Source organism: Mirounga angustirostris, unplaced genomic scaffold, assembly GCF_029215605.1.
Source record: "Mirounga angustirostris isolate CCGP_5_RB_7025 unplaced genomic scaffold, mMirAng1.0.hap1 SCAF_1, whole genome shotgun sequence".
Classification (NCBI taxonomy): Eukaryota; Metazoa; Chordata; class Mammalia; order Carnivora; family Phocidae; genus Mirounga; species Mirounga angustirostris.
Genome location: NW_026991709.1, coordinates 199,329,036 through 199,350,306, shown reverse-complemented (window position 1 = coordinate 199,350,306; position 21,271 = coordinate 199,329,036). Strand labels below are relative to the sequence as shown.

Genomic DNA, 21,271 nt, shown 5'->3' with positions numbered 1-21,271 from the left:
GGCTCTAAAAAGGATTAACAGCATAACATGAACTTTAGTTTAACTTCAATTTAAGTGAAACTGAAAATTTTTTTTTATTTTTATTTTTTTAAGATTTTATTTATTTGACACAGAAAGAGAGACAGAGAGAGAGAGAGCACAAGCAGGTGGAGCGGCAGGCAGAGGGAGAGGGAGAGGGAGAAGCAGACTCCCTGAGGAGCAGGGAGCCTGATGCGGGGCTCGATCCCAGGACCCTGGGATCATGACCTGAGCCAAAGGCAGTCGCTTAACCAACTGAGCCACCCAGGCGCCCTGAAACTGAAAAATTTCTTGAAAAATCCAAATCACCAAAACTGACACAAGAAATAGAATCTAAACCCTATAGCTATTGAAGAAATTAAATCAGTTATTAAAACTTCCCCCAAAAGAAAACTCTAAGCCCAAATTATTTCACTAGTGAATTCTATCAAATACTTAAGAAAACTTTTATACAGCAAGTTAAACCCCATTATATGTAAAAAGGATAATGTATCATGATCAAGTAGGGTTTATCCTGGAATACCAGGTAGATGAACTGAAAATGAGGGAATGAATGAAGCTCACCATATTAACAGAATAAAAGAAGAACCTCTTGATCATCTCAAAAGATACACAAAAAGCATATAACAGCCAGGGCGCCTGGGTGGTTCAGTTGGTTAAGCGACTGCCTTCAGCTCAGGTCATGATCCTGGAGTCCGGGGATCGAGTCCGGGGATCGAGTCCCGCATCGGGCTCCCTGCTCAGCAGGGAGTCTGCTTCTCCCTCTGACCTTCCACCCTCTCATGCTCTCTCTCTCTCATTCTCTCTCTCAAATAAATAAATAAATAAAATCTTAAAAAAAAAAAAAATCCAACAGTCATTTGCAATAAAAGCTCTCAGCAAACTAGCCATAGTAGGGAACTTCCATAATCTGAATTAAGATCACATATGAAAAACCTACAGCTAATATCATATTTAATAGTGCAAAACTGAATGTTTTTCCATTAACAAGAATAAGCTTAGAATTTCTGTCTTAAACATTTTTTTTTAGTAATCTCTACACCTAATGTGGGGCTCAAACTCACAATCCCCAAATCAAGAGCCACATGCTCTACCAAGTGAGCCAGCCAGAAACCCTGTCTTAACCACTTCTATTCGATATTGAGTCAGACGTGCTACCCAGTGCAATGTGGCAAGAAAAGGAAATTAAAAGCATAAAGATCGGGGCGGGGGGGGGAACTCATCATAAAGTTATAGTAATCAAAAATGTGGTATTAACAAAAAAATGGACATTTCAATCAACAGGAAAAAACAATCCAGATATACAGCCACACACATCTGGTCAACTAATTTTCAACTAAAGTGCTAAGCCAATTCAAAGAAGAACATCTTTACAACAAATGGTAGCTCTAAATTAACCGGATATGGGGAGCCTGCATGGCTCAGCAGGTTAACTCGGCCTTCGGCTCAGGTCATGATCCGGGAGTCCAGGGATCAGGCCCCACGTCAGGCTCCTTGCTCAGCGGGGAGCCTGATTCTCCCTCTTCCTCTGCCTGCGTCTCCCTATCAAATAAATAAAATCTTTAAAAAAATAAAATAAATTAGGAGCGCCTGGGTGGTTCAGTTGGTTAAGCGGCTGCCTTAGGCTCAGGTCATGATCCCAGGGTCCCGGGATCGAGCCCCGCAATGGGCTCCCTGCTCAGAGGGAAGCCCGCTTCTCCCTCTCCCACTCCCCCTGCTTGTGTTCCCTCTCTAGCTGTCACTCTCTGTCAAATAAATGAATAAAATATTTTTAAAAAATAAAAATAAAATAAAATAAAAAACTAAATATCCATAACTGAAAAAAAGAACATTAGCCCTTACCCTCACACTACACATAAAAATTAACCCGACATACATGAAACCTAAAACTATAAAATCTCTAGAAGAAAAATACTGGAAACAGTCTGTAACTTTGGGGTATGCAAAGGTTCCTCTGAACACAAAAAGCACAAATCATAGAAATCAATAAATTGGACTTCATCAAAATCCAAAACTTTTGTTCTTGGGAAGACACTGATAAGAAAACAAAAAGTCAAATCCCAAACTGGGAGGAAATTCTTGCAATATATATATATTATAAAGAACCTATATGCAAAACATATAATTTTTAAAATTCAATTAAAAAAAAAAAAAAACCTGTGCAGAAAAGAATTAACACAGCAGGCCTGAGATGACTACCCTCAGTAAGGCCTGCTTGCCAATTGGCCCTTGGCTAGCATCTGGGAATCTGCCTCTAGGAGTATTCCTAGTCAACTGATAAGAAGGGTGGTTCACTGAGCCTAGACTATTTGAACAAACAATGTGGTTTATGATGAATACCTGCTTTCCTTAGGGGGAGTCTGGAAGTTTAAATATGTGCTAGACAAAAGGTACCAGCCCCCAATAAAATCCTTGGGTATGAGACTCTAACAGGCTTCCCTGGGCAGAAATATTGCCCGTATGCTACTACATCTTCAATGCTGGGGAAGAATGCACTTTGTGTGATACCTCAAGAAAGAGAGCACACAGAAGCCTGCAGCACAGATTCCTCCAGGCTACACCTGTGTCTTTTCCCCTTGTGACTAGGCTTTGTATATTTACTACGTTGCTGTTACAAATCTTAGTACATGGGGCGCCTAGCTGGCTCAGCTGGAAAAGCATGTGACTCTTGATCTCAGGGTTCGGAGTTCCAGCCCCAGGTTGGGTGCAGAGATTACTTAAATAAACTTTAAAAAAAAATCTTAGTTATAAATACAAGTATAGGCTGAGTTCCATAAGTCCTTCTGGCAAATCTCTGAATGTGGGGTGGTCATGGGGACCAAATTAAAAACTTGTTTGAAAAACAAAGGAAGAAACACAAATGGTCAATAAGCACATAAAAAGATGTTTAACATCATCAGTCATCATGAAAATGCAAATTAAAAGTATGAGATTTCACTACATACCTATCAAAATGGATAAAATTATGAAGACTAATCATATCAACCGCTGACAAGAATGCAAAGGAACTGGAACTCTCAGACACTACACTGCTAGATGGTATGTAAAATGATACAACAACTTTAGAAAACAGTTTGGCAATTTCTTCTAAAGTTAAATGCTACCAACCCTATGACCCAAACATTCCACTCCTGGGTTATTTACCTAGGAGAAATGAAAACATGTCACAAAAAGATTTGTACATTAACAGTGATAGCAGCTTTACTCAGAAAGCTGGAAACAGGGGTGCCTGGGTGGCTCAGTTGTTGAGCGTCTGCCTTCAGCTCAGGTCATGATCCCAGAGTCCTGGGATGGAGCCCCACATCGGGCTCTCTGCTCAGCGGGAAGCCTGCTTCTCCCTCTCCCACTCCCCCTGCTTGTGTTCCTTTTCTCGCTGTTGTCTGTCAAATAAATAAATAAAATCTTTAAAAAAAAAAAAGAAAGAAAGAAAGCTGGAAACAACCCAGATTCCCATCAAACAGTAAAAGGATAAACTGTGGTTTATCCATACAATGGAATACTAATCAACAATAAAAAGGAAAAGTAACACACGGAACACCACAGATGAACATCTCAAAATCCGTTACGATAAGTGAAAGAACTGAGGCAAAAAAAGTATACTGTGTGATCTATTTATATCAATTTCATGAAGCTCTAAATGAATCTGTACCCTCAATGGTGCCAGGGGACCAGGGTGGGAGATGGGTTACAAGGAAACTTTTGGGGATGATGGAAATGTCATTACCTTGAAACCCTGAACTCAAATTTAAATATGTACCATTTATAATGCATCCATCAGACATGAGTAAAGTTGGAGGGAGAAACATTATGGGAAAAGAAAGAGGGAAATGGTGGGGGGGGGGGGGAGTAAAAGGGGGGTAACAGGTAAAAAATAAATGAAACATCACCCAAACAAATCAGGAATACAATGCCAGTGAACTAAAGTTTCTACTTTATGTACTCCACATGGTACAGATGGGACTATATAGGCCTGCCATTAACACTGGTCCTATAGTTTTCTGGAGCCCTAATCAACATCTGGTCCAGCATGCCCTCTGCGTGGCATCCAAGTCCAGACCCTAAAAGCCCATACTGTGCAGTCCACTGAGCTCTAACCAGTCATGCCAGATCATCTAGGCTCACTGCCCTTGCAGATGAATTACACGGGCAAGAAGAGAACTGACCAGACTTTCTCGGACTTATCCTTTTATCTACAGTAATTTGTACTATCTACAGGTACATGGCTGGACAGTTCAGCTGGACTATCTCCCTCATTTTAGCTCAACGTGTCTTTTCAATGGTTACAAATACTTCCTCCACGGCTCACAACACAGATACTTGGGATTCCATTCCTATAAAATTCAAAGACAAGCAAAACTACACGATTCTCCATAGAGATTCATACAAACATGGTGATACATATAAAGAAAAGCAAACTGAAGCTAAATCATTGCACCACAGAGGAAATGTTCCCCACCATCTCACTTAAACAGCCACTTACTTACATTGCACTTTCATAAGGCAAAGGTCTAAGCTACAAACTTAAAGGACTAACTTCCAGGACTTATAAAACACTTAGAATCTTCTTTCTCGTCCCATGTTCCCAAAGGTAGTCTCTCCACTCCGAAATTTATGGAATAGTAGGGTGTAGTCAGGTCATAGTTGCAAATGAAAGGATTAATTTTTTAAGTGTAATGATAAGTGAAAATTTTGAACATCTCATGAACGTACTTAAAAAAATCTTCTGCTACTTTAGACTCTGACTTGACCTTCTAGCAGTCTTCTAGATCTTAGACCTTTGTTGTTTTTAAACACAGTTGCTTATGATCTATTTTAAAAGGCAGAATACAAAACTGACTCTACCCTATCATTACAATAATGGTATGCACTGAGGCTTGAAGAGATTATAGGAAAACAGAATTTTTAATTGTGGTGGAGGTAAAAAACACTTTTTTCTTCTGTTCCAATTCATGTTTTGTTTGCCTATGCAACGTATTATTTTTTAAGTGCCCAATGTGGGGCTCCAACTCACAACCCTGAGGGTAAGAGTCGCCTGCTCTACTGACTGAGCCAGCCAGGTGTCCCTGCCTATACAACATTATTTTTAGTCTTATAAACCTTCAAATTTTCCCTAAATCCTAACTTCTCATTTTAGCATTAGATAGAACATACCCTACATTGAGCCAGCTGTTTAATATCCGGTATGACTTAGGAAGTCAGTACATAAAGTTCCACTCTGATTAAAAAAAAGAATCAGCCCAAATAGTGAACTCTTATACCAGTACCATTTATTCAGAAAAAAAAAAGAGAAAAAAAGTTTAAGGTTAAACAGCTGACATGTTTCACTAAAACATTCTTTGCTTCATCAACTGTCTTTCTCATCCACTTCTACTTGACACCATTACACATTACATCAATCCCTTTCATTTGGGAAAATGTTAAACACTATTTTAAGAGGAAGAAAAGTACATCTGGTCCCACTGGCACTACGCCATGAATTATTTTTATTTATGGCTTTTGCCTAAAAATATTCTTCCCTAATCTTTAAAATCTGGAAAAAAAAGAATGCTTTCATTCCCAAGAGTTAAATATCCCATGAATAAAGCCTCTTGTACATACTATTTTTTAAGAACATTCATACAATCCTAATTAGAAATACCAAATAATGTGAATCACGTAATAGAAAATACTTCATGTAATGTTATCTGTAAATTTTATTCTAAATATTAATGTTATACTTAATAAAGTACAATCTATAGGTATTATGTTACAATGTTTTATATGGTAACTTCAACCAGTTCCTAATGAGTAATTCTAATCTGCTTCATAATATACAGGAATAAGAAGTAAACCCATGTAATTAGTGGTAAAGGAACACGGAGCTTTCAAATGATTCAAAAAACACACACACACACACACACACAGAGAAAAAGAGTGATAAAGCAAATGTAGTAAAATGTTAACAATCGGGGATTCTGAATAAAGGGAAAATGAAAGTTCTTTGCATTATTCTTGCAAAATTTTTACTTTGAATTAATTTTAAACGTACAAAAGTTACCCCAGAACCTCAATGAGTCACATGGCTAAGAAAATGAAGTTGATCGTCCAGTTGAGTAATTCCCATTAGTACAAAATAGACATGTCCCTCCAATATCTAAAAATTTATTCATAAATTATATACAGGTACTTACTATACTGCTAATATATTACACGTATACAACATAAATCACACATTAAAAAGTAGGTATTTTTTTTATATATATATTTTTTAAGATTTTATTTATTTATTTGAGAGAGAGAGAATGAGAGAGAGCACATGAGAGGGGGGAGGGTCAGAGGGAGAAGCAGACTCCCTGCCGAGCAGGGAGCCCGATGCGGGACTCAATCCAGGGACTCCAGGATCATGACCTGAGCCGAAGGCAGTCGCTTAACCAACTGAGCCACCCAGGCACCCAAAAAGTAGGTATTTTAAAAGGATAAAGTTAAAAAGCAAATCCAAAGAGAAGGAATGATCTTGCTCCACAACTGTGAATTCATCCAGTACACAGTAACTCCCAAATCTTTTCTAATTCAACCTGTACTCTGAACTCCAGATCTCATTTCCTCGTACCCACAAGATTTCTAAACCCGAGGTGCCTATCAGAGAACCAACCATAACACAGGCTAAACTGAGTACCTTTCCCCAGGAACCTGCTTTTACTCTGGCTTTCCCCTTCGTGCTAACAGTGTCTGATTGCTCAGTGTAGTCCTCCCAGTAAATTCTTTCTCTTTCCAGCCCCTATACTGCCCCCCCCCCAAGATATTACCAAGTTCTGCCCCCTTAAACTCTGAGTTCCTTTCTGTCCTCTTTAATAAAATCTACTGCTTCTCGGGCGCCTGGGTGGCTCAGTTGGTTGAGTGTCTGCCTTCAGCTCGGGTCATGGCCCCGGAGCCCTGGGATGGAGCCCCACCTCAGGCTCCGTGCTCAGCGGGGAGTCTGCTTCTCCCTCTACCTGCTGTTCCCCCCGCTCATGTTCTCTCACGCGCGCTCTTGCTCTCTCTCAAATAAATAAAATCTTTAAAAATCAATCAATCAATCCACTGTTTCCTCCACAGGGGACCATAACAGTGGATTACGAGAGCAGTTTCTTCATGAAGAGTTTTCAAAGCCTCCAATCTCAACAGCTTCCAACCCATTCATCACACTGAAGCCTGTGGGGTTTTTCTAAAACCCAAAATCAACTAAGCCCCCTACTACTCTCTCCCTTGTTATGGATCCCCATCACTTACGAGATAAAGGCCACACATCTAGCACAGTAAACTTGGCCTATTACGACAGACTCTAGCCCACTTCTCTGCCTATTTGTCCTCAGTTCTAATCTTTTTTTTTAATGTTTTATTTATTTATTCATGAGCGTCAGAGAGAGAGAGAGAGAGAGGCAGAGGCAGAGGGAGAAGCAGGCTCCCCGCCTAGCAGGGAGCCCGATGCAGGACTCGATCCCAGGACCCCGGGATCATGACCCGAGCCGAAGGCAGACGCTCAACCATCTGAGCCACCCAGGCGCCCCTCAGTTCTAATCTTGTTGAACTGTCACAACTACATTCGAGTACCACGTTTTCTCAGGCCTTTATGCTTTTACACGTTGCTATCACTGCCTGAAAATTCCATCCTTCAGCATTTCCCTGAAGAACTCATACTCAACTTTCAAGTCTCAAATTCAAATGCCCTTTCCCCTGGAAGACATTTCCTCACCAGGATCACCAGGAAACTCCAAGGCTCTATTCATTCAGCTCACTAGAGTATGCAGGACAAACAATACACTGTATTGCTCTTTAAAGTCTCAGAATTTGATAAATAACCAAATGCTTAATACTTGCTGAGCTCATATCAGTGGGGGGAAAGAAGCACTTTTTAATAAACACCACTGGGATAACCAGATAATCCTAAGAAAAAAGTAAAACTGGATCTATTGTTCACACTGAACACCAAGATAAAATCTAAATAGATGAGAATTAAGTATAAAAAATGAAGCCATATAAGTACTAGAAGAACACCTGATTAAATTCCTTCCTCACCTACGAGTGAAGAAAGCTTCCTAACATGATTCAAAAACCACAATTCTAGGGCGCCTGGGTGGCTCAGTTGGTTGAGCAACTGCCTTCGGCTCAGGTCATGATCCCAGGGTCCTGGGATCGAGTCCCACATCAGGCTCCCGGCTCAGCGGGGAGCCTGCTTCTCCCTCTGACCCTCTCCTTTCTCATGCTGTTTCTCTCTCACTCGCTCTCCAATAAATAAATAAATAAAATCTTAAAAAAAAAAAAAAAACCCACAATTCTATGTGTGCTTGGCTGGCTCCATCAGTAGAGATATGACTCTTGATCTCAGGGTCATAAGTTTCAACCCCACATTGGGGGTAGAGATTACAAAACAAAAACAAAACAAACAAAACAAAACAATTCTGTATCTGACTAAATAAAAATAAATGTCTGGACAGCAAAAATACCATAAGCAAACTAAACACATTTACTACAAGATCAGTAAAAAAACATACACTATCTCCTATTCTCAATTATACCCGAGAGAGCAATGGGTTGTTAAAACAAAAAGGTTAGTGATGAAATAGGAACACCCAAATCAGAAACTTTTTTTTTTTTCTTTTTTAAGATTTTATTTATTTATTTGACAGAGAGAGGGAACACAAGTAGGGGGAGTGGGAGAGGGAGAAGCAGGCTTCCCGTGGAGCAGGGAGCCCGATGCGGGCTCGATCCCAGGACCCTGGGATCATGACCTGAGCTGAAGGCAGACGCTTAACCGACTGAGCCACCCAGGTGCCCCAGAAACTTGAGATTTTAAAAAAAAAGGTCCATCTATAAATTCAGTGGAGGAAGCAAACAGACTGGAAACTGCAAAAATCCAAATCAGAGAATCAGAAGACAAAAATTATGAGAAAAGCTACAAGTAATTCCTAGAATCCTAATGTTTGCACAAATAGAATTCAAAAATATAAATGAAGGAATACAGGATGGGAGAGAAGACTAATAGACTGAATGTTCCCTGAGCTAAAGAAACATTACTGAGTCGTCAGATCATGACTTGTAACTAGTCATATTTCTGTCATATTTCTGAATTTCAAAGATCAGTAAAAAAAAAAAAAAGGGGGGGGGGAAATCAAGTATCAGATTTTTCTCTACAAAATCAAATGTTAAGGAAAGAACAAAACCAGGGGCACCTGGCTGGCTCAGCTGGAAGACATGCAACTCTTGATCTCCAGGTCGTGAGTTCAAGCCCCATGCTGGGTGTAGAGATTACTAAAAATAAACAAACTTAAAAATAAAAAGAATAAAACCTACATATTTCAAAAGGAAAAAAAGCATAACCCAGTATTTATATACCAAACCAAACTATCAAAGTATCAATTGCAAGGACAACAGAATTATATTTCACACAAGCTCAGAAAATCTTACCGACACAAGATAAAAATTCCACAAGTATCCTAGCCACAAGAATTCAATCAGGAGAAAGAATGGAGAAGACCTGGTATAGCAGAGACTACAAGGAAACTACAACATAGTAAAATGTACATAGTTAAGTCTATAAATAGCTATTGTGATGTTTCATGCAAATGTTAAATGACTCCTGAAAGTGGAGCTTCCTACACTTAAAAAGCAATAATAATCTATAGCTAAAATTCAGTTGAGGCTCTTTGTTTATTCTACAGGATAGTAGCAATAAAGGAAAGAGCTGTAGGGTGCACCTGAGAGCACAGAAACGGCAGATTCCCCAGTGTTATAAGCTGATGTACTTACCGGGAGTTTGGTGAAGGCCGGGTTGGTGACATGCTTCCCAAAGGCATCTTCCTGGAACTGAAGAAGCTGTACCACCAGCCCAGCCAGCGTTTTGTTGGTAGGAGCATCCGCATGAACATACTGTAAGATAAAGATGAGGACTCAAAAACTGGGACAATCGTGCAGAAGAGAATGGTAGCTTACTTCCTATTACCTACTAACACTGGCCAGGTGACAGATTTGCACAGGTCTGAGCCATGGTCTTTGCTGTAAAGAAGCTTACAAAAATACTGGGTACAGTGGGGAGGGAAAGTTAACAGGTCTCAGGAGAGAAACCATGCCCAAGCAATGAATCCACGTCATCTCGTGTGCACCTGCACCTAAAGTAGATGGTGAGATTCTGAACCTCAAACTTGAGCCTGATACTATAATCAGATGAGACCTATCAGCAAATGTATTTTTTAAGTGGGATGAATATAAATAACTTGTGGCCAGAGAGCAGACTGTATTGTTTTTAAAACAGGCCTACAAATTTCTTTGATACTCCTCTCATCAAGAAATAGGGTGTACGCCCTTCTTTTGCTGAATGAATACCATCCTTGGGGCGCCTGGTGGCCCAGTCGTTAAGTGTCTGCCTTCGGTTCAGGTCATGATCCCAGGGTCCTGGGATCGACCCCCACGTCTGGCTCCCCGCTCAGCGGGAAGCCTGCTTCTCCCTCTCACACTCTCCCTGCTTGTTTCCTCTCTCACTGTCTCTGTCAAATAAATAAATAAATAAAATCTTAAAAAAAAAAAAAAAAGACCATCCTTAATGACTAACTTGTAACCATCAGAATGCAGTGGGGGGGGGGGGGGGAGTGATGCTGTGGGACCTCTGAGGGTAAGTCAAAAGCTTTCACGTAGTCCTCTGGGGACAGTCACCTCTGGAGTCCTGAACTACCACTAAGTCTAACTACCCTGAGGACACGATACTTTGAGGAAGCCCAGACTACATGGAGAAGCCTCTTGGAGATGCTATGGCCAGAAGCCCCAGGTGATGTCCCAGAAGACTGATAATACAACCACCAGACACATGAGCAAAGATGGTTCTAGGGGCACCTGGGTGGCTCAGTCATGAAGCGTCTGCCTTCGGCTCAGATCATGGTCCCAGGGTCCTGGGATCGAGCCCCACATCGGGCTCCCTGCTCCACAGGAAGCCTGCTTCTCTCTCTCCCACTCCCCCTGCTTGTGTTCCCTCTCTCGCTGTGTCTCTCTCTGTCAAATAAATAAATAAAATCTTAAAAAAAAAAAAAAAAAAAAGATGGTTCCAGATGATTCTGGCCCTAGCTGTCAAGTTATCCCCAATCATCAAATCTTCCCAGTTGAAACCCTAGACACAGTTCTCAGAGACAACTGTCCCCATCGTACCTTTCCAAATTCCTGACACACAGACTTTGAGCATAATAAAATGGTTGTCTTAGGGGTGTGTGGGTGGCTCAGTTGTTAAGCGGTTACCTTCAGCTCAGGTCATGATCCCAGGGTCCTGGGATCAAGTCCCACAACAGGCTCCCTGCTCCGCGGGAGGCCTGCTTCTCCCTCTCCCACTCTCCCTGCTTGTATCCCTGCTCTATCTCTCTCTGTCAAATAAATAAAATCTTTAAAAAAAAAAAATAGGTTGTTTTATGCCAAGAAGTTTTGAATATAATAAAGTGGTTATTTTTATGTGCACTTAAAAATGGTTAGGACGGGGGGGCGCCTGGGTGGCTCAGTCGTTAAGCGTCTGCCTTTGGCTCAGGTCATGATCCCGGGGTCCCGGGATCGAGCCCCGCATCAGGCTCCCTGCTCGGCGGGAAACCTACTTCTCCCTCTCCCACTCCCCCTGCTTGTGTTCCTGCTCCCGCTATCTCTCTCTGTCAAATAAATAAATAAAATCTTAAAAAAAAAAAAAAATGGTTAGGATGGTAAATTGTTATGTTTTTTACTACAATAAAAAAATTTTGGGGGCGCCTGGGTGGCTCAGTTGGTTAAGCGACTGCCTTCAGCTCAGGTCATGATCCCAGGGTCCTGGGATCAAGTCCCGCATCGGGCTCCCTGCTCTGCGGGGAGCCTGCTTCTCCCTCTCCCACTCCCCCTGCTTGTGTTCCCTCTCTCGCTGTGTCTCTCTCTGTCAAATAAATAAATAAAATCTTTAAAAAAAAAAAAATTTTTTTTTTAGGGGTACCTGGGTGACTCAGTTGGTTAAGTGTCTGCCTTCAGCTCAGGTCATGATCCCAGGATCCTGGGATAAAGCCCCAGGTCAGGCTCCCTGCTCCACAGGAGCCTGCTTCTCTCTCTCCCCAACTGTGCTCTCTCTCGTTATCTCTGTCACTATCTCTGTTGCTATCTCTCAAATAAATAAAATCTTTTAAAAAATTGTAAACAAATGTATCTGAAAAGTTATCCACGCTAATGTCGACAATGTCCAAAGGCCAAACCAGTGGCAGAGAGCAAGCTGGTTCCATAGCAAGGAAATACGTAACATGACAGGGAAAGCATAAATTAGCAAGTTAAATTAAATGTGAAAGTTTAAGTATGAAATGTTCAATATCACCTTGAAAAGCCAATACATTCAACAAATTTTTTTTAAAGATTTTATTTATTTGACAGAGAGAGACACCGCGAGAGAGGGAACACAAGCAGGGGGAGTGGGAGAGGGAGAAGCAGGCTTCCCGCTGAGCAGGGAGCCCGATGTGGGACTCGATCCCAGGACTCCAGGACCATGACCTGAGCCGAAGGCAGATGCTTAACGACTGAGCCACCCAGGCGCCCCATTCAATAAATTTTTTTAAACCTCCAATTTTGAAAAGGAAAAACATCTATACCTCCTTGAAACTGAAAAGATAACAAAAGACAGTAAAATGAATTTTTCTTCCTGGAACAAACCTCGTTCCCAGTATCATCCAACATTTCAAGATTAATGTGGTAGGTTTCCATTACAAAAAATAATTTGTAAGTGATTTATATATGGCAAAATGATTATCAGCTGCACAGTCTACTCTTACTGAATTGAATGGCTCTCAATTCGTACTACTGCCAAGCAAAGATAAGGCATGATATAAAAGGCAGTTCTTCTTAAAGCTTAGTATCCTCCCAAATTTTATTTATACAGGTGCATTAGCTTTCCACTCTAAATGAAACAGCCAGCATGCAGTTCACTTTGCTAAAGACTGGTATTTTGTTGGAATGCTGTATATTACATGACCAAAGGTTTATAAAATCCAGTCCACTGCCTGTTTCTCTGTGGCCCACAAGCTAAGAACAGTTTTTTGATTTTTAAATGGTTGGAAGGAAATTTTATTTTATTTCATTTTTTTTAAGGTTTATTTATTTCAGAGAGAGAGAGCATGAGTGGGAGGGGCAGAGGGAGAGAGAGAATCTAAAGCAGACTCCGCGCTGAGCAGGGAGCCCAACACAGGACCGGATCTCATGACCCTGAGATCACAACCTGAACTGAAACAGAGTCAGACACTTAATCGACTGCACCACCCAGGCACCTCTGGAAAGAAATTTTAAAGAATAAAGAATAATATTTCCGGGCACCTGGGTGGCTCAGTCAGTTGAGCATCTATCTGCCTTCAGCTTGTGATCTCGAGGTCCTGGGATCAAGCCCATGTTGGGCTCCCCACTCAGCGAGGAGTCCGCTTCTCCCTCTCCCTCTACACCCGACTTGTGCTTTGTCTCTCTCCCCCTCAAATAAACAAAATCCTTTTTTAAAAAAAAGTCATATTTCAGGACACATATTACATGAAATTCAAATTTCAGTGTCCATAAATAAAATTTTATCAAAACACAGCACACTCATTCACTACACATTGTCTATGATGGCTTTCATGTAACAGCAGAGTCAAGCAGTTATAATTGAGATGGCATGACCTGAAAAGCCTAAAATCTTTACTCTCCTGCCCTTTATAGAAAAAAACCTGTCTATTCCTGTTCTAGACCACTCCTTTTTCATCCTTATAAAAAGTTTTCTTTTATACTAAGAGTGTTCTGTGAAAACACATTTCGTAAGGCCACAAAGTAAAACACCTGCGCCACACACCAGTCAAAAAATGGAAACAAACTTCATACAATTAAGCATATAAGATGTCAATTTTGTTGGCCTAAAATGTTTTTCAAATTTTAGACCCACTTGGAGTTTCTAATTCCATAGGTCAGGCCCAAGAATTTGCATTTCTAAGAAGTTCTAGGTGAGGGGCACCTGGGTGGCTCAGTCGTTAAGCGTCTGCCTTCGGCTCAGGTCATGATCCCAGGGTCCTGGGATCGAGCCCTGCATCAGGCTCCCTGCCTGGCGGGAAGCCTGCTTCTCCCTCTCCCACTCCCCCGGCTTGTGTTCCCTCTCTGCTCTCTCTCTCTGTTGAATAAATAAATAAAATCTTAAAAAAAAAAAAAAAAAAGAAGTTCTAGGTGACACAACTGGAGTGGGAACCCACTTTAAGAACCACTAAACTGGGGCACCTGGGTGGCTCAGTCGGCTAAGCGTCTGCCTTCGGCTCAGGTCATGACCCTGGAGTCCTGTGATCCGCCCCGCACAAGGCTCCCTGCTCAGGGGGGAGTCTGCTTCTCCCTCTGCCCCTCCCCCTGCTGTGCCCCCCCCCCTCAAATAAATAAGTAAAATATTCAAAAAAAAAGAACCACTAAACTTTTTTTAAAAATCTGTTTCAGGTATTACTACACATCTTAGTTAAAGAATATGCTGTATTATAATTTAAAAGTTAAAGGGGAGCCTGGGTGGCTCAATCAGTTAAGCTTCTGACTTAGGCTCAGGTCATGACCTCAGGGTCCTGGCATCCAGCCCCGAGGCAGTCTGCTTCTCCCTCTCCCTCTGCTCTCCCCCCGCCCACGGCTCTTCCTCTCTCTCTAATAAAATCTTTTTAAAATTTTAAAAAATTAAAAACCAGTTAAACAATTTTTTTTAAAGATTTTCTTTATTTATTTGACAGAGAGAGAGACAGCGAGAGACGGAACATAAGCAGGGGGAGTGGGAGAAGGAGAAGCAGGCTTCCCGCGGTGCAGAGAGCCCGATTTGGGGCTCAATCCCACGACCCTGTGATCATGACCTGAGCCGAAGGCAGACGCCTAACGACTGAGCACCCAGGCACCCCGAGTTAAAGAATTTTTAACATTGAAAACTACTTACGATTCCCCTTTCCTATAATATTTTGCCAGTTGCCAATTCCCACAAAAACTATCAAGTTTACTTTTTTAAGGACTATACACTTACAAGTGACAATTCAGTATCTGGTTTTTTCCAATTTACTCAACATAGTAAATCTTTAATAAGCAACACTCAATTAGTAAGTAATTCATAGCACTCATGTAATCTTTAATAAACTTTTCAAATGTATACTACAGAACTGACAAAATATGGAGTATATATCCACAAGGTAACTTTATTATTTTTATAAGAATGGGTTTCTCAGGGGCGCCTGGGTGGCTCAGTTGGTTAAGCGACTGCCTTCGGCTCAGGTCATGATCCTGGAGTCCCGGGATCGAGTCCCGCATCGGGCTCCCTGCTCGGCAGGGAGTCTGCTTCTCCCTCTGACCCTCCTCCCTCTCATGCTCTCTGTATCTCATTCTCTCTGTCTCAAATAAATAAATAAAATCTTTAAAAAAAAAAAAAAAAAAAAAAAAAAAAAAAAAAAAAAGAATGGGTTTCTCAGTACAAAATTGTACTGCAACTTTTTGTACATAGTAAAGCAACATGAAAGCCTAACCTTCTATTTTTCAGATACCTGTAGATAACTGAACAATGCCAAATCCTAAAACTGAAAAACACACCATCTTGGAGGAAGGCTGTTCAGCAAAAACCAAATCAACCCTTTAGGCAAAAATTAAGTTTAGCAACTGCTATATACATAGCTTCATATATATTCTAAATTTCACTACTATGCATGTTTCATTTGCTATATTATCATTCAGAATACAAAAACATGTAAAAGGTTTCATGTGAACAACCTTATAGTTTCAAAATAAAGATAGCCAGGTTCAATCAAAATTATTACCTTAACTATTTTAAAATCCAATTTTTTTTTAGATTTTATTTTGATTTTATTCATGAGAGACAGAGAGAGAGAGAGGCAGAGGGAGAAGCAGACTGCCTCAGGGCTGGATGTCAGGACCCTGGGTTCATGACCTGAGCAGAAGACAGACGCTTAACCGACTGAGCCACCCAGGCACCCCCCAATTTTTTTTTTTTTAATATTTTATTCATTTATTTGACAGAGAGAGAGTGAGAACACAAGCCAGGAGACAAGGGAGAGAGAGAAGCAGGTTCCTCGCTGAGCAGGGAGCCCGACATGGGACTCGATCCCAGGACCCTGGGATCATGACCTGAGCCGAAGGCAGCCGCTTAACCAACTGAGCCACTTAGGCACCCCTCCCCCAATTTTTTAAATTATAAAATATTTAACCTTGGTTAAATACTTTTTCCAAATCATCCACAAAAGTTACCAAACACGAAAAAGATGACATTTTTAATTCATAAATGAACTGTCATGTTAATGTATTAATCTATACCTCACAACCACTCAAAAGGCAGCCAATGTTATAATGTTTTAAATCAACTTTTAAACACTTCAAAATATTAACATTCTATTTAACCAATAAGAATAAAGCAAGCTGACCATGGGATATACACAAAAGTATCATCACCACCTCAAATTTACATAACCTCATCTCCAACAACTATCTCGTTTGATTCAGTCTTAAGGAAGTCAATCTTACTCTCAATTTACATATGAAAAATTAAAACAGGAATCAAGTCATCTGCTCAAGGACACCACCAATTAGGGACAAGTTATTAGCAGCCAAGAGTACTGAACTACATCTTCCAAAGTATAATGCTCATTCACTATCCTACAGTGACATAACAGAGCTCACTTCAAATGGCTTCCAAAAACATTACCTAAAACATAAAGGGTTCTTGACAGCTTTCAAAATAGTGAATTCTGATTAACAAAAAAATAAAATAAAATAATGACTATAGATTATTTCAGTCATAAACTTTTATCTTTTGATAAAAAAAAGTTCAACAGCATGTTTTACTTAAGACAACCAAAAATTTTTAGTCTCAAGTATTTTGATTAAGAAAGGTAGGAAGATAAAAAAAGAGAAAGAAAAGAAAGGTAGAAAGATAAGTTTAGAAAGTTTTATCAATATATCTGCTTTATGCTACCTATGGCATCAATAAAGTATCCAAATTTTAATAACTTGTCCCTAAACAAGCCTATTGCAGCAAATGCCCCATAAAACAAAAAAACTCTTTAACTGTTAAATACTTTATGTAAAGTGTACTGAAATGCATTCCTTAGGCAATCTAGTCCACTTTAGCGATCACCCTGACATTGAAATCATCCTGACATCTTAAATCTTATTTCATTAAGAAGCCAAACCAGGAAGAAACTTACCTGGGAACTTAATGGTTTACAGATATCCTTCACCTCCAAAGTATCTGAGTTGAAACCATTAAAATCAGTAAGGTTTTATCATTTGAAAACCACTCAGAAACCACGGACAGAAATACAGCTTTCATCTTCATCAAAGTTAGGATGAAAAGACATGTACCCAATAATACAAAGGTAGCTCAGGTGGGAGATGAGGAAGCTTCCGCCCTGCTGCTGGACTTAAAATGCAACCTCAAGCCAACGGTTAACCACCTGTGCTCCCAATCACCTACCCTGCCTCCCTCCAGGAGTCACCTCCTCCGGACTTCTTTGGCCCAGCTGAAGCTCATCCTAATCAAAAAGTATTCCCTCTCCCTTCTGTGTTCCTGAGCCAAATTTATCAACAAAGCGTGAATGAATAGGTTCCTAGACTAGAATCTGTTCATCCATTGAACAAACATGTACTGAGCACCTACTAAGGACACAGAGAAAACAAAAATAAACCGAAGTTCTTTTCATTTGAAACCACATGAGTTTTACAAGTAAGTGTCTATGTCTCTCACCACGACATTTTCCACTACCTTCCACTACATTCCTTGATGAGAGGGATTATGTGTAGCAAAAAAAATTGGGGCTTTGGAGCCAGGCAGACCTTCACCACTCCTAATTGTAATCTTAGAGAAGTCACTTATATATGGAGTCTCAGGTTCCACTCATGTGTAAAATGAAATAAGTATCTATGAACCACGACTGTTATAAGGATTTGAGTAATGGTTTAAGTGCCCAGATACAGTTAGATGCCCAGTTGTTGTTCATGGAACGCATGATAAACCCACTAATAAAAATGGGGGGCGCCTGGGTGGCTCAGTCCGTTGGGTGGCTGCCTTTGGCTTGGGCCATGATCTCAGGATCCTAGGACTGAGTCCCACATCGGGCTCCCTGCTCGGTGGAGAGCCTGCTTCTCCCTCTGCCTCTGCCCCTTCCCCCTGCTCGTGTGCTCACTCTCTCAAATAAATAAAATCTTAAAAAAAAAAGAAATTAATAAAAATGGGACTACCACTGTCATGTTTCATTCAGTTACTGAGATTCATGAATGTGAAAATGTAGTATTAAATGCAACAGAAAATAGTTAAAACCCATCAATGTGTACACTGAGTGGAAATATATTGTGTCCTGGATAGTACTTTCGCCACTCCAACACCACTCTCTAAGGCTGACAGGATTCTGGCTGTCAGGCATAAGGAATATACAATTCTGAATTTGAGGAGGCCCAAGAAATATACTCTGGCCTTATAAAACCCTGAGACCTAACTTTTACTTGATCTTTAAGGACTGAAGAACACTGAGCCAACATTTACCCAATGGCGTCAACACTCTGGGACAAATCCCTCAGTCAGCCCCAGAACCACTTCTTCACCCATTCAAACAAAATTGGGCCCAAACAGATGCACACAGAGTTTGGAGAGGTAGAAATTACTATTATTTCTCTTTCTCCTTCCTCTTCCTTGATATCCAAATGAATACTCCTCATTTCTGCTAAAACTACATTGATAAACTAATATGTTATATGTCAATTATACCTCAATAAAGAAATCCAGACTGGGGGAGGGGAAGGCTACATTAAGGTACACTGAATTTAAAACCCAAAGCATTGGCTGAAGGGCATAAGATAAAAATAATACTCTCATAATATAAATGTTAAATTCCCTTAGCCACTTCTAGAAGCTCTGCTGCCTACATAAAAAAAAGTGACCAATTTATCACTGTAAAAGGGAGAGCAATATTCTTGTCTACTTATACACAGATGAGAAAAACTGGCAATCCTAAATGTGATTGCAAAATTTGGGGGCAAAAAAAGTCAAAGCATATAAAAATATATATTGTCTCTCACTTCCTAAAACCTCAGTAAGAAACAATCACTTCTGAAAGTACCACAGTGTAATGTCAAAAGAACCCAAGATCCTGTCCCTATCAACCTCCAAAACCTGACAGACTCCACTGCGCTGCAGAACTCAAATGAATAGGTTTCTAAACTACTTCGTCTTTTCATTCACTGAACAAATATTTACTAAGCAACTACTAAGGGCGAGGCAATTAGTACCAACCCTGGGGGGGGGGGGGCACTGCAGTGAAGAGGTCTGACAAGGTCCTTGCCCCAGTGCTATGGTTCTCAATGGGGGAAGTATGGAACTTGAAAAGGGTGTTCGGAAATCTGGGGCAGAGGAGGTATTTTGGGCTGTCTGCTTCATTACACCTTCTAAGGGAGTCACTCCTAGATATCTACAAAGGGAAGTTAAAAAAACACTTCGTTATAAATAAAAGGTTAATTCACAACTTTCAATACCACTGACCCAGCGGAACTTACCTCCCAAAAGTAGGAGAAACAGCTAAATGAAAAAAACCATCTCACAAAGTGGTACAAACAAAATAAAGGTATTGATATGAAGTGCGGCACTCTAGTGTAAATGGGATTCTCAGGGAAGGCCTCACTGAGAAACACATTAGGTACCACTGAACGTTAACTCTTGTACTCACACTACACGGAACTAAAAGTACAATGAAGTAAAAACTGTCATTTTTTTAATATCGGTGCTCATCCATAATATCATCATATATTGGCCTGCTGCTTATTAACTTCCGAGTACAGTCGTCTAGTCATTCTTTACCAAGCCAACAACAGGTAGTAGAACCTTAGCTATCTCACTTGACTTTGAAGATGAGTCTCTAAACAAAACTTGAAGCTGCTCTTACAACCCTGGCTTGGACAGTTTGTAATAATCATTGTTCGCACACCCAGTGCAGCTAACAAAAGAGATTCACGCCCTCCGGTTTGCTGAGCTCGAGATGCTCCTGCACACCGGGGTGAGCTGGGGCTCGCGCCCGCGACGCGGGGATTCCCAGAGGCCTGGCCCCGGGGGCCCGCTGGAGCCCCCGGCGCGCGGGCGCCGAGAGCGGACGGCGGGGGCGTGGCGGGCCCGGCGCCTGCCTTTGTTGTCCCTCGTGGCGCGCGGGGGGGGGAGGGGCGGCCCGAGGCCCGCGAGGCCAGTAGCTGCGCCCGGCTCCCGTCGCGTGGCCTCCCCGGCCACCACGGGCGCGCGAACCCACCTTCTTGTAGTGCTTGCCCAGCCAGACCCGCACCGAATCCAGCTGGGACACCGTCTCCGGGCTCTCCCAAAACTTGCTGGCCGGGCCACCGTCCTTCCGCCGATAAACGGCCAGGCCCGCGGCCGTCGCCGCGCCTCCCGCGCCCGCGGCGCCCGCCGCCGCCCCTAGCCCGCCGCCGCCCGCCGCCGCGGCCATAGTCGCCGTCGGTCGTCCCCACCGCCCGGCCCGCCCCGGCCCTCGCAGCGATCCCCGTTCGCACTCTCGCGCGCGCGCGCAGCCGCCACCACCGCCTCCCGACCCCGCCCAGCCAACCCCCTTCCGGCGCGGAGGGCCGGCCCCGCCCCTTCTAGGGACCCGAAGAGGGCACGCGCGCACGCATGCGCAGCACCGGCGCCGGGCGGGCTTGGGACGAGCACTTGCCCCCGCCTCTTCCGCCAGCCGAGGCAGGCTGCGCACTTTCTCCGCTACCGAGCCTGGGCCTCTGCGGGAGGTGCTGTATCCAAGTTCCGGCATCCCGTCAACCACTGCACCGAGGTTCTGTGTCATCCCGTGACACCGTCGGAGAAAAGACCTGGCGTGAGAAGTTTCGAGGGGGAAGCCCGTTTAGGGTGTCCAGTGCTGGCCGAGGAACCCCCACGCAGGGTGGGAATCTGCGTCGGCTTGCCCCCCTGCCCTCAGACTTTCTGCACAAAGCGGCCGCGTACCCTTTGTAAACGTCCACCTGGGACCACCACCCGGAGCTGCTTTGGCAGCACACACCTTCCTCCCCCTCGTGGCTTTATCCACACCAGCTATTTCCTACCTCGGGGTCCTTGCACCGGCTGTTCCTGAGATCTGGACGGCTCTTCCCCTATGACTGTCGCTTAGGCGCTTTCAAATTCATAGCCTAAGGGTACCTTAGAAAAACGATCTCTGGGGGCGCCTGGGTGGCTCAGTTGGTTAAGCGACTGCTTTCGGCTCAGGTCATGATCCTGGAGTCCCTGGATCGAGTCCCGCATTGG

General features: G+C 42.3%; 1 protein-coding gene across 6 annotated transcripts in view; it reads right to left on the bottom strand.

The window, feature by feature from the left end:
* SMARCC1 (SWI/SNF related, matrix associated, actin dependent regulator of chromatin subfamily c member 1) overlaps positions 1–20,522 on the bottom strand; it is a 181,074-nt gene extending 160,552 nt beyond the window's left edge. For 2 of the 6 annotated variants that reach the window (XM_064596757.1, XM_064596758.1), the window contains exons 1-2: positions 20,271–20,521; positions 9,784–9,903 (exon numbers count right to left, since the gene is read on the bottom strand). In XM_064596757.1, coding sequence (XP_064452827.1) covers positions 9,784–9,903; positions 20,271–20,465 — 315 coding nt within the window. In that variant the 5' untranslated portion in view covers positions 20,466–20,521. Of the gene's footprint in view, positions 1–9,783; positions 9,904–20,270 lie in introns of all 6 variants that reach the window. The other 4 variants (XM_045862541.3, XM_054504802.2, XM_064596765.1 and 1 more) reach the window with 3 other exon arrangements.
* Positions 20,523–21,271: the final 749 nt, after the last annotated feature.